This window comes from Corythoichthys intestinalis, chromosome 2, assembly GCF_030265065.1.
Source record: "Corythoichthys intestinalis isolate RoL2023-P3 chromosome 2, ASM3026506v1, whole genome shotgun sequence".
Taxonomy (NCBI): domain Eukaryota; kingdom Metazoa; phylum Chordata; class Actinopteri; order Syngnathiformes; family Syngnathidae; genus Corythoichthys; species Corythoichthys intestinalis.
In genome coordinates this window covers 18,058,170-18,072,757 of record NC_080396.1, presented here as the reverse complement: position 1 = coordinate 18,072,757, position 14,588 = coordinate 18,058,170, and the positions used below count along the sequence as shown (strand labels likewise).

Genomic DNA, 14,588 nt, shown 5'->3' with positions numbered 1-14,588 from the left:
CTGCATTAGCCCCGCTCATATCTCAAATCAACTTTCTCAATTGACATCTATGAGATGCCATATCCAATCGACCATTCTAGCCAACCTCATACTCACCGTCAGTAGTGCTGGACTGTAGTCTTTGGCAGAGTCCCTCCGTGTCTCCGTAGCTATCCTGGATCTTTTGCATGGCCTCGCCCCCCCTGAGCTCCATCAGCTCCCTCAACTCCTTCAACGTGACCCCAAAGTCTCCTCCACCACGGTTGCCGTCCTCCCTTCCTCCTCCTCGAGTCCCTTTGGGGTAGAACTCCACTGTGCTGTTTGCCATTTCGCCCATTGTGCCTGTTGTTGACATGACACGAGGTTGATTTGTGTTGTGTTTGTCCTTCCCCACCTCCTTCCCTGTCTGTCCTCGCCTCAGTGACCCGCTCGTGTGCTCGCTGACAGCTTGTTCATGTGTTCAACAGCTCGTCTCTCCTTGATTTCTTATTCAAAACTAAATTGTTCTCATACACTTTAATGGTCTTTTGCAGAATAAAGTGGAGCTGATTGTGTTGTTTTTCTCCCCTCAGTGTCTTCCGCTTCTCCTTCACTTCTCCATCACTGGAGGAGGAGGAGGATGAGGGGGGTGAAGAACGGTGTGCTTGAGCACTTCACAAGCGAGGTATCTGAACGAATCCAGCTTTCTTTTCCTTGGTCTCGCCTGTCCCCCTCTCTCCAGGTTCACAGCCAGTCCATGGACGGGCGTGCCGGCAGACGCATGTGTAAAAGGGAGTGGCTGACAAATGGAGAGAGGGGCCGATGAGCCCAAGTTAGAGAGGAAGTGGGTGCCAATGCGAGGTAGGTAATAGCTACTCCTGCTCCACAGGGACCTGGAAGACAAGAAGCATCAAACATACTCATAAATGTCTGTGTATCCAATTATAGCTAGTGAAGACATTTTAGGCATCAAGCAGAAAAATATGAATAAATGTGCCACAACATTTTCTCTCACATACAACTGTACCTGTTCTCTATTTAGTTTTTGCTGACTCGAGGGCAGTGTAGCAAATCATTCAATAAATGAACGAACGAGACTTGAGATTGTTCCTTTTTAATAATATTGCTCGAGCAGACACTTCAAACTCATTTTTGTCACGGACTACATTATAGTTATGGTTTCCTTCGGAAGGTCGTTATAACTGTGAACCCATATAAATGTATGATCACCTCATTTTAAAACAAGAAATTGACAAACAAATTGAACAAGACCTGATCATAGACTTCATAAATGTATTGACGGGTGACATCCGTCAGCCACTGCACAATGCCTTCAAGTAGGGGGCCGTCTTTAGGTCCGCTTCAGTTATTCGCAGTCGGTCATGGTTAGTCAACACATTCAGCGATCCAACGCCGGATTTAGGTTGAAAAAGTACTAAAGCTGTACCACATACAAACAGGAAGGATTGTCTCAGGAGTGATTTGTTTGAGGAGTTAAGGTAATTATTATATTTTTTGAACCATGCATTCATTTTGAAATGTGAAAGAATTCAATGGGAGAAATTAACCGCGACAGATTAGCATCATTCTTTGGCTGACAAATGGAGAGAGGGGCCGATGAGCCCAAGTTTTTGGAGTTTTTGGAGTTTTTCCTTGCCGACATGGAGGGTCCAAGGATGGGGGATGCCCAGCACTTGAACTTTATTTATTTCATCTTTATTTATTTCATTTGCTGTTTCTGACTGTGTATCATATTGCCTCTGCAAAGCCCTTTGAGACAACAGGGCTATACAAATAAAATTGAATTGAATTGAATTTGACATATTTAAGTAAAATAAATGCTAACTGCAGGTTTTTTTTTCTTTTTTCCTTTAAACCAAGAATCAATACTGTTTTACATCAATATCTATAAAGAATTCAGGGATTTAAGCATTTATTCTCAAGACTTTTAAGCAGAAAGGCTGTTTACATACGGTTTTTTGTTGTTGTTGTTGTTGCTTTTAACTCATTTGCCATATATACTGTATATGTACACATATGTATATATGTATACGAATATACATATATACGTATATACATACATACATATATATACATATATACTGTGTATATATATATATATACATATATACTGTGTATATATATATATACATATATACTGTGTATATATATATACATATATACGTATATACATACATACATATATACTGTATATATATACATATATATACTGTGTGTATATATATATATACTGTATATATATATATATATATATACATATACATATATATACTTTATATATGTATATATACTTTATATATACATATATATACTTTATATATATGTATACATATACATACTGTATATACATACTGTATATATATATATATATATATATATATTAGGGCTGTCAAAATTATCGCGTTAACGCGCGGTAATTAATTTTTTAAATTAATCACGTTAAAATATTTGACGCAATTAACGCACATGTCCCGCTCAGAAAGTATTCTGCCTTTTGGTAAGTTTTACAGCAAGGCTTTTTGCGCTGTCCAACACCGAACTCTTGTGGTCGCTTTGCGACATCGTTTATTATTTTCTTCTTTTCTTCATTATGGCTGCACGACGTCTCGGGCTGATAATGTTGTGCTTATATGATCCTTGGACTAGATTTGTCCGTAAGTATGGTTGTTGTAAAGAATGTACATATTATGTTAGTAAGCGAAATGCTATATTTTTTTGTATGATATGCTTTTTGTTTATGTTTAGTGAACCTGTATAGCGTGCTAAGCTAACGTTGTTGCTAATGCAATGCTGTGTACTTTTTTGTTGTTGTTTCACTACGGTCTAAAGAGGACAGTGGTTTGAGGCCATTTTATTAATAAATCAGATGAAAAAGGAAGAAGTCTGATTATTAAGGTCTCGTTCACTAGCTGTCTAGCTTTGGAAAAAGTAGACGCTTCGGAGTGAGGACAGCATTGACAGATTTAAATGACAGTAGAGTGAAATGCCCACTACAGTCCTTATGTACCGTATGTTGAATGTATATATCATTCTTGTGTCTTTATTTGTCTGTATTTGATACACTGCCAATGGGTTTTCCCTTTGGCAGTGTATCAAATACTTGTTCTCCCCACTGTATATATCCATCTTGTGTCTTATCTTTCCATTCCAACAATTTATTTTACAGAATATATATATAATTTACAGAAAAATATGGCATATTTTATAGATGGTTTGAATTGCGATTAATTGCGATTAATTACGATTAATTAATTATTAAGCTGTAATTAACTCGATTAAAAATTTTTAATCGTTTGACAGCCCTAATATATATATATATATATATATATATATATACACATATACATACATATATATATATATACACACACACACATATATATATATATATATACATATATTTAAGGAAGCCTGTCACTATCTGCAAGTGTCGAACTATTACTTGCTTACTTACTGCTGTGTGTGTCATCTTGTGATCTCTTGCCTTTTACGGTTGTATTCTTGGTTATCATGTTGTTGTGCTGGTATTTTTGTTGGACTTTGTTATTACACTATTTATTTTAGCCTTTTCTGGCCATTGTTGTCTTACCCTTGGTTCTCTCGCCAACTCGGTTTGTGCCATTTTTTGTTTTGTTTTTTGTTTTTTTCGCGTGTTCTGGCGTGCTCCCTTAGTTCTCGTTTCGCAAAAATAAATACTACAAACTTCCACGTCTGTGTTTGGATCCATATTTAACAGCTCGTCGTTTCATAACAGAAAGGAGTTGATTATTCTTTAATTGTAGTTCAAAAGGTGTCTTACAGGCTCAATTCACTAGTCAAGTATTGTCTCAAGCATACGTTACTATATGAAAACAAATGTGTCTGACAGTTAAGTGAACACTCTTCAAATATTAAGAAATAAAACCGAGCACATATCCAAAAGAAAAAAGGATAAATATAAGCATATTATTCTGTAATTGGAAATCTCTTCGCCCAATTCCCTCATTGAAAAAAAGATGCCTAATGCGTCTTTTGTACACGGCTGTACAGTACACCACTGTAATTAGAGTTAGTCACAAATATTGTCTGGTGGCTCTTAGTGCTGAGCTGGTGTGCATTTGTTTTTAGAGCTCCCTGCTGCACCTTACAACATTCCAAGCAGAGCACTCAGGAGTGAACGAAAGCAGTCTAACTTCACACTCAAATGTCCCTCTATATGGAACACTCATTAGCTACATTTGAAATATAGCATGCTTAAATTAACATCCTTCACTGGAGCCCCCGAGGGCCTTCAGAGCCTTCTCTGTTGGCCTAAATACGATCAGAAGTAATGAGCGTCTTTTACAACTTAGCTGAAATTGTATTCATTTATTTTGAACAGTCTATTATATTCATTTCAGAGCATGACTGAGTCTTGACTTCACAGTTTCTATGATTTTTTTCCCCCACTATATTTTTATTCAATCAGATTCCAGCTTCTCTTGTTGCTGTGGGCATGTAATCGCTCCAGAGCCTTCAGAAGCCCAAAGTGCTGGTCATGCCATTTACAAATCATAAGGTTTGTGGTTTCTTCTTTAAATAATCACATTTTAAAATTGCCAAGTCCCACCCTTCACAAATTCTCAGAATCCTGGAAATGGTTCTATCTGGGATTTGAAAGACAGGGACGCATTTGGAAACTAGAAACTGCAATTTCGGGAGAAATTACACCTGGTCTTTCCTCTGTGGAGATACAAATCTTAGCCCCACGCAGGTCTATCACTAGAATGGACAAACATGCCTAACAATGGCATGAAACAAAGTAAACGCCATTAGAAATGAATGGGAAATTTGGACGTCCATGGCTGTCAATGGCAGCACCCTCCATAAGCGTCAATGCAATAGGGGACATTTGGGGTACACATCCTATTGATATCTGGTCATTTCCTGTTGATTTGGGCAATTTTTTTTTTTTTTTTTGCCATTGAAAATGAATGGGAAAATATTTGGACGTCCATGGACGTCAATGGTATCAACTTACATAAGCGTCAATGGAATACAAGTACATTGGCATCAATAGAATGAACAAACATGAAGAAATGCCATTGGAAATGAATGGGAATTTTCGACGTCCATGGACGTCAATGACATCACCCTCCATAAAAGGCAATGCAATCGGGGACATTTGGGGGACACGTCCTATTGATATCTAGTCATTTTCTGTTGATTTGGGGGGGGGGGGGGGAATTTCCCATTGAAAATGAATGGGAAATTTTTTGGACGTCCATGGACGTCAATGGTATCAATTTACATAAGCGTCAATGGAATATAAGTACATTGGCATCAATCGAATGAACAAACATGAAGAAAATCCATTGGAAATGAATGGGAAAAAATTTGGACGTCCATGGACGCCAATGGCATCACCCTCCATAAGCGGCAATGCAATCGGGGACATTTGGGGGACACGTCCTATTGATATCTAGTCATTTTCTGTTGATTTGGGGAAAAAAAAAAATTCCCATTGAAAATGAATGGGAAAATTTTTGGACGTCCATGGACGTCAATGGTATCAATTTACATAAGCGTCAATGGAATCCAAGTACATTGGCATCAATAGAATGAACAAACATGAAGAAATGCCATTGGAAATTAATGGGAAGTTTGGACGTCCATGGACGTCAATGGCATCACCCTCCATAAGCGGCAATGCAATCGGGGACATTTGGGGGACACGTCCTATTGATACCTGGTCATTTTCTGTTGATTTGGGGAAATTTAGTTTTTTCCTCATTGAAAATGAATGGGAAACATTTTGGACGTCCATGGCCGTCAATGGCATCGACATCCATAAAGTCAATTGAATCCAAGTACATTGGCATCAATAGATTCGACATGCATGGCCGTCAATGGCATCAATGCAATGTAAAAAATTCAATTGGAAATCCCATTGTAAGTGAATGGGAAATGTTCTCATTAGAAATGAATGGGACAGTTTTTGGCAAATTTCCGGGGGACCGTAATTTTTTATCAAAATTCTGTATACAACTTTTATGCCCCTCACCGTCACGGAATTTTTGACGCCCAAATTATGTGATTTGGTCAAAAATTTAAGGACTAGATATATTTTGAAACTTTTCTTTGTTTCCCATTAAAAATGAATGGGCCAGTTTTTGGCAAATTGCCGGGAAACCGTACATTTTATCAAAAAATTTACCGTGTCATTTTTATGCCCCTCGCCATCCCGGAATTTTTGACGCCCATCTTGTGTGTTTTTGTCAAAAATTGACGGACTAGTAACAGTTTGAAACTTGTCTTTTTTTCCCAATTAAAAATGAATGGGCAGGTTTTTGGCAAATTTCCAGGGAACCGTATATTTTTTCCAAATTGTATTAATAACCTTTATTCCCCTACCTGTCCTGGAATTTTTGATGCCCAAATTGTGTGATTTGGTGAAAATTTTAAGGACTAGATACATTTTGAAACTTTTCTTTGTTTCCCATTGAAAATGAATGGGCCAGTTTTTGGCAAATTGCCGGGAAACCGTACATTTTATCAAAAAATTTACCACTGTCATTTTTATGCCCCTCGCCATCCCGGAATTTTTGACGCCCATGTTGTGTGTTTTCGTCAAAAATTGACGGACTAGTAACAGTTTGAAACTTGTCTTTTTTTCCCATTAAAAATGAATGGACAGGTTTTTGGCAAATTTCCGGGGAACCGTATATTTTTTCCAAATTGTATTAATAACCTTTATTCCCCTACCTGTCCTGGAATTTTTGATGCCCAAAATTGTGTGATTTGGTGAAAAATTGTAGGACTAGATACATTTTGAAACTTTTTTTTCTCATTAAAAATGAATGGGCAAGTTTTTGTCAAATTTCTGGGGAACCGTAAATTTTTTTCCAAATTCTGTATACAACTTTTATGCCCCTCACCGTCCCAGAATTTTTGATGCCCAAATTATGCGATTTAGTCAAAAATTGTAGGACAAGTAGCGTTTTGAAAATTGCTTTTTTTTTTCGGAAAATTGCCGTTTACGGGCAAACGGAAAATTTTATGGGGACTTTTGAAAAAGTCCCTGCGTCGCGCGAAAATTCCGGATGTGTCAATACTTGAATGGTGCCGATCGGTCAAGCGGTTCGGGCTGCGCAGCGCGCCGAAGGATTCCCGTTCAAAAAAAAAAAACAGATTAACATATAGGGGGAGGCCGTAGAATCTCACTACCTGATCTTTCCAAAGGAAAGACCAGGTAATGAGGGTGTCACTGGCACTACAGCTAACCCCAGAGCTGTAAACTCAACCACACCTCCACCCCCTGGCACATGGTCGACTGCACAGGTGTCAAACCGATTCCAGAAAGGGCCAAGTGGGTGCAGGTTTGCTTTCCAACCAATGAAGAGGACACCTTTTCACCAATCAGATCTTTTACATGTGTAATCAGTTAAACTTTGTCAGGTGCTGCTTGTTTCAGTAGGAAGTTCATTGGTTAAACTCTCTGCACGGTATCGGTTGGAACAAAATCCAGCACCCACTTGGCCCTTTCTGGAATCGGTTTGACACCGGTGGTCTACTGCAGGGGTGTCCAAGTCCGGTCCTCAAGAGCCCAAATCCAGCTTGTTTTCCATGTCTTTCTCCTCCAACACAGCTGAATTAAATAATTAGGATTGTTATCAGGCTCCTGCAGAGCTGATCATTCGATTCAGGTGTGTTAAACAAGGCAGTGTAAAGTAAAGTAATCTTACTTTAAAAAAGTAATAAATTACAGTTACAAATTACTTCTCTCCTAAAAAAGTAATTGAGTTATTAACTCAGGTACCTCAACGTAAGAGTAATTAGTTACTCGGCAAAGGAATTGACGTTCCTTCTCACTGACTTTTAATGTTCTACACGCAATGTTTACATGGATGAATTGTCCAGCCGTCTCAATAGCTGTATGACTAACTGTGTTGTAGGAAGCACCATCATTAAACATCTGATGTACGTGGAGGATGTGGTGGTGCTCTTTTCATGGAGCGCTGATTTACAGGAGTTACTCTCATTATGTTTTCAGTTTGGTGACCAATTTGACATCAAATACAATGCACAGGAAAGTAACAATATGATCATACGATCTAAAGAAGATAGGGGGGCTGTATTCCCTTGCTTCTTTCTGGGCAAAAAAAGCGCTGAATGTCTGCAATGAGGCTAAGTATCTCAGCCACTTTATAACTGCTGATTTGTCAGATGACAGGGACATTCACCGTCAATGCAGTAAACTTCATGCACAGGCATGCTTAAGAGAAAATTTTTTATGTGTTCCTTCCACGTGAAAACATCACTGTTCAGGGCATATTACACACCCTTTTACACCGCTCACCTGTGGACCAGGTACTTAGCTAAGTCCATACAGAGGCTAAATAATGATGCCTTGAGGCTGTACCTAGAGGGTACAGCGCCAGCCAATGACGTACCGCACGCAGGCTATTTTTAGACCGTGACGTCGCATCGTAAAGCGGAAGTAAAGCCGAAGTGGGACATTATAGACCTGCCCTCGCATAGACCCAACGTAAAAAGTGCTACTTTTCTCTAGAAATCTTTCAAAAACGAACATGCCGATCACGCATTGCTTTTATGGAACTTGTAGAAACAACTCTAGACATTACGACACATGAAGGATGTTTTATTCATACGTTTCCGGAAATCAAAAACTCGGGAGGAAAAAATGTGAAGACCGGATCAACTTGCGCAGACTTTAACACCAGCTCGGCGAATCCATTCACGTTTCATATGCAGTAAACATTATGTTGGGTTGGCATGGTCTTTCAGAGGACAAAGAGGTAAGCCATTTTTTATATTTTTAACATTTTTCTTTTTAGCTGTACTGCTTCTGTCTGACAATGAATGACCTGAAAAGAATTACAATGGTATCTGACTTCCACTGTTACCGTTTCAGTTTTATATATATATATATATATATATATATAAAAAACAACTTAAGTAAGGGGGAAGTGTAAATATATTATAGGATCAAGATGTGTTATCAATGAAAAAATTAAAAGTGTTCGTTGGCTGTTACTGGGTAGCATTTGCGATCGCTACACAAAGCTAACTAAATTACCCCCAAGAACGGTCAGAGACGTAGGAAAACCAGAGGATATATATGAAAGACAGGGCTGATGGTAAAGGATAGCTTGCTGAAACAGGAGAATGTCATTGTCAGTCGCGTCGATAAAAAAGCTAAAGCTATGCTTAGGTTGGCTCGTTTTTTTCGTGTTTTTCAGCCTTCAACACTAAAGCCATCTCTTTACCTGAACATTTTTATGTTCTTCCACATCTTTGCCAATCAATTTGGCACCAGGCACATCATTTTCGGAGAGAATTGGTAGGTTTAGCTCTGTAAACATCTCCTTCGTACACGATTTCCATTCATTTCCTATTAGGGACAAACGGTGGCTTGTCCCTACTTAGCAACAGTAGCTAATGTCATGAATATTAATGAGCATAAGTGACGTGTTGCTTGCGGTACGCCATTATTTGTCAGTTCTGTGTTACCCACCTTTAACGCGCTATTAAGAAAGCTGATGTTTAAGTTAATGTGTCGATTACATGAGTCTGAAAATAGTATTTTAATGAAAATAACGGACCCTAAAAATAGTTTTTGATGTAGTTCAAGCATGTGGCGCCATTGGCGTAAAAGCCTGTTTGTTGTGCACAGATCGTTTGTGCCTTTTTAATGTTCTTTCTTTTGTAGTTTCTGTTCCTGTGTTTCTGTTGGTTTGTGTGCTATGGACACTCTGTGTGACTCCGGAATAAAGATCATATATATTACATGATTTATAACATCTTTCGCATCAATATGTTTATAGTAACTGATTGAATTGAAATGTCTTTTTCAATCCCAAAAAACATAGGTCACCCTTTTGATATTTTTTTTTAAATTTCACCTATAAAAGAGTGTAATGGTATATAAACTTTAACTTTCAAAAGCTATGAGGAAAAAAACCTGAATGCCACAAACTGCATGTGAAAAGTTTCCTGAGCGTTTAACGCGACGCTCGCCATGCCAAATGCTAATGCTAGCGAGAATGCGAATGCTATGCTAACACTCCGAGCTACCTCGCATCACATTTTCAATGGCGTCATAACCCCCTTCCCGTCCCTCCCTCTCCCACTCTGCTCTCTCAATGTCTCAACCAACGTAGTAATGCATAGTAACGCATGCCTTTACATCCTCAGTAACGGAAATGGCGTTACAAAGATGGGAAAGGTAATTAATTTGATTACTCACTTCTGACAAAAAAATAACGCCATTATTAACAATACTGGTTAAAGGAGAGAGAGATGAAAAACAAGCTGAATAGGGGCTCTCGAGGACCGGACTTGGGCACCCATGGTCTACAGCTAACCCTATTCGTATTACTAACCTTAACCACGCCACTGTTAATGTGGCGGCTAGCCTAGCAGAAGCCAGCTGAAAGCAAGCTAGTTGGCCAATGATTTTTAAGTGCGAAAATTGCCAAAGTGCAAATCTGGCAGATGTTTAGGAATGAGAAGAAGAAGAATCAGGACATGGTTGCCACTACAGCCATTAAAAGTTCTTGTGAATACTATATATTTTATTTGAAATTTTCATGCTGTGAACCTAGTTGTTACTAGCGATTCAGCATTTCGACAAGGCACAATTTTAGACGATTTCTCAAATGAAATATACAGTGGGGCAAATAGGTATTTATTCAACCACCAACTGTGCAAGCTCTCCTACTTGAAAAGATTAGAGAGGCCTGTAATTGTCGACATGGGTAAACCTCAACCATGACATACAAGATGTGGAACCCCCCCCCCCCCCCCCCCAGAAAATCACATTGTTTGATTTTTAAAGAATTCATTTCCAAATTAGAGTGGAAAATAAGTATTTGGTCACCAACAAACAAGCATGATTTCTGGCTGTCAAAGAGGTCTAACTTATTCTACCGAGGTCTAACGAGGCTCCACTCGTTACCTGTATTAATGGCACCTGTTTTAACTCATTATCGGTATAAAAGACACCTGTCCACACCCTCAGTCAATCACACTCCAAACTCCACTATGGCCAAGACCAAAGAGCTGTCGAAGGACACCAGAGACAAAATTGTAGACCTGCACCAGGCTGGGAAGACTGAATCTGCAATGGGTAAAACGCTTGGTGCAAAGAAATCAATTGTGGGAGCAATTATTAGAAAACGGAAGACATACAAGACCACTGATAATCTCCCTCGATCTGGGGCTCCATGCGAGATCTCACCCCGTGGCGTCAAAATGATAACAAGAACGGTGAACAAAAATCCCAGAACCACATGGAGGGACCTAGTGAATGACCTACAGAGAGCTGGGACCACAGTAACAAAGGCTTCTATCAGTAACACAATGCGCCGCCAGGGACTCAAATCCTGCACTGCCAGACGTGTCCACCTGCTGAAGAAAGTACACGTCCAGCCCCGTCTGTGGTTCGCTAGAAAGTAATTGGATGATCCAGAAGAGGACTGGGAAAATGTGTTATGGTCAGATGAAACCAAAATAGAACTTTTTGGTAGAAACACAGGTTCTTGTGTTTGGAGGAAAAAGAATACTGAATTGAACCATACCCACTGTGAAGCATGGGTGTGGAAACATTATGCTTTGGGGCTGGTTTTCTGCAAAGGGACCAGGACGACTGATCTGTGTAAAGAAAAGAATGAATGGGGCCATGTATCGAGAGATTTTAAGTGAAAATCTCCTTCCATCAGCAAGGGCATTGAAGATGAGACGTGGCTGGGTCTTTCAGCATGACAATGATCCCAAACACACAGCCAGGGCAACAAAGGAGTGTCTTCGCAAGAAGCATTTCAAGGTCCTGGAGTGGCCTAACCAGTCTCCAGATCTCAACCCCATAGAAAATCTGTGGAGGGAGTTCAAAGTCCGTGTTGCCCAACGACAGCCCCAAAATATCACTGCTCTAGAGGAGATTTGCATGGAGGAATGGGCCAAAATACCAGCAACACTGTGTGAAAAGCTTGTGAAGAGTTACAGAAATCGTTTGGGCTCCGTTATTGCCAACAAAGGGTACATAACAAAGTATTGAGATGAACTTTTGGTATTGACCAAATACTTATTTCCCACCATGATTTGCAAATAAATTCTTTAAAAATCAAACAATGTGATTTTCTGGGTTTTTTTTTCCACATTCTCTGATGGTTGAGGTTTACCCATGTTGACAATTACAGGGCTCTAATATTCTCAAGTGGGAGAACTTGCACAATTAGAGGTTGACTAAATACTTATTTGCCCCACTGTATTCAGGAAACAGGATTTTGTTGGTTGAAGACGAGCTGAAATGTTTCCAGGGGAGGAAGACTGTTAACTCACTGGCTGCCATTGAGAACATTCTGTCGCTTCCAGCTCTCCAGTCAAATTGGATTAGACATCTAACGCCGTCAATGCCATTGAAAGTTGCTATCTCAATGTCAGCCATCCCAGTTGAAATTGGTTTGATGATGATCACTGTCAAAGGCAGTGAATGTGTTAACAATCCAAAATGTTGGAGCATATGTCCTGACGTTTTAGGATTAGGGGGGCACTGTATCATCACATTCATTTTGGTGACCATTTATTAACTTTTATCTGACATCAAGGGTTTTCAACTGTCAGTGGCCACATGTGTGAGCAGAGTGATGCTATGAAATGCAAGTAGAGCAGGAGAGCAAGTGACAACAAATGCTATCAGATAAAATACACGTAGAAATATTTAATATCGAGATTCGTTGTTGCGGCAGTCTCTTATAAAAGACCCATTTAAAAAATTCACAGCCCAATCCTTATATTCATATACCTTTAAGTGTGGACCGTATTTTTCGGACTATAAGTCGCACTTTTTTTCATAGTTTTGTTGGGGGTGTGACTTATACTCAGGAGCGACTTATGTGTGAAATTATTAACACATGATATCATTTCACATGTTACTTTGGTGTTTTGGAGTGACACTGATGGTTTGGTAAACTTGTTAGCATTTTGTTTATGCTATAGTTATCTAAATAACTCTTAATAGCTATGGTCACGTTCACGTTCTGCCTTTGGCAATATGTGTTCAATTGTATTATTGACTTTTTTATATTGAAATGCATGCTTTTAGTTTGTGGCACTTTCACGCCCAAGTGGGGGCGCGCTCGCACTTGTTTACGCAAAGAACAGCGCTCACACGCCAGAAGAAGACAAACAGCTACGCGGTGTCTGAGCGAGTGGGTGAGAGAGAGGAACACGGCTGCGAACCAACGTTCGTTGTTTATGCTTGTAAAATATCTCTACAGAGGCAACGCCTGTGTGTATCATCTTTTCTGTTGTTGTGTGTTTCTCACCCGCGATCGAACACTTAGAGCCAGTTGTGTGGTTGTTTGAACGATGTGCAAATGCTAACGAACGCATGCTAACCGTTTGTGTCATTGCCGTGATAGCAGCTAATTATCATTTATTTACATTGATGCGAACCTGTTTGGTATCGAGGACGAAATTGATTTGTATCATTTCTATTTTTAGTTTCACTCTTCAAATGATGGTATCATAACGACGGCCAAAATAAAGTCAGCAAATTATACGGACGTCAAGCGTCGCCATTTGGGAGTTTAGCTCGCTGTATACCCAGGACTGAGCCGTAGCGTACTGGTGAGGACATTTTATTCGCATTTCGTTGTTCATGCATCATGTAACATTATCATACTGTACACTTAATCAGCATGTTTTACAATACAAAATACAATACAATACAAAAATATTGTATTTTTATATTAAATTGCCTTTCAAGATGACACATCTGTTCTATATGTTGGATTTTATCAAGTAAATTCCCCCCAAAAATGCGACTTATACTCCGGTGTGACTTAAATATGTTTTTTTTCCCTCTTCATTGGGCATTTTATGGCTGGTGCGACTCAGGTGCGACTTATAGTCAAAAAAAATACGGTAATTTTTGGGTAACATTGTAATGAATACATGGTGACCAGAAGTTGTCAGATTCATTGCAACTGAAGATGTAGATGAAAATCTTTATATTTTCGTATGCCAAAGGAGCAAACAAAAACTCAGCACCTCATGTCCACCAAACGAGCATTCTACTTCAACAACAAAACCATTTAACAATCCAGCATGCATAAAATTCTTTCGCTTCTCATTACCACACAAAGCATTTCATTTTTTTAACATGGGTGGATATGCTTTTGCTCATTATGTGCAATATCCACCATATTGCACATAATAAGCAAAAGCATTCAAAAGAATAATTGTAGTTTTGTTTGTTTGTTTGTTTGTTTGTTTGTTTGTTTAAACATACTATGTTAAATTAGATTGTTTTTTTTTGTTTTTTGTTTTTTTTTATCGTGGTTTTAGTTTGCAGTGTTCTCCAACTATACTACAAAATATTGAGAGCTGTTTATTATATTTTGCTTGCCTTTTGCATTAGGTTTGCTCTCTGGAAATGCTTAAACAGACCTTTCCTGTGGGCACCTCAACTTACTTAAAGTGAAAGTTTAATTTATGATTTATTCATCCCATTACTTTTGGCCCCTTAAAATGCAGGAGGCATATTTTGTTTACAACCTGTTGTAATTCCTTCACTTTACACCAGATATGCAATCACTTTTTCTTTCTTTTCTAATCCATTGTGA

General features: G+C 38.9%; 1 protein-coding gene across 7 annotated transcripts in view; it reads right to left on the bottom strand.

The window, feature by feature from the left end:
* atp2b3b (ATPase plasma membrane Ca2+ transporting 3b) overlaps positions 1 to 14,588 on the bottom strand; it is a 147,973-nt gene that overhangs the window by 115,089 nt on the left and 18,296 nt on the right. For all 7 annotated transcript variants that reach the window (XM_057829685.1, XM_057829679.1, XM_057829681.1 and 4 more), the window contains one exon: positions 97 to 851. In XM_057829685.1, coding sequence (XP_057685668.1) covers positions 97 to 334 — 238 coding nt within the window. In that variant the 5' untranslated portion in view covers positions 335 to 851. The remainder of the gene's footprint in view (positions 1 to 96; positions 852 to 14,588) is intronic.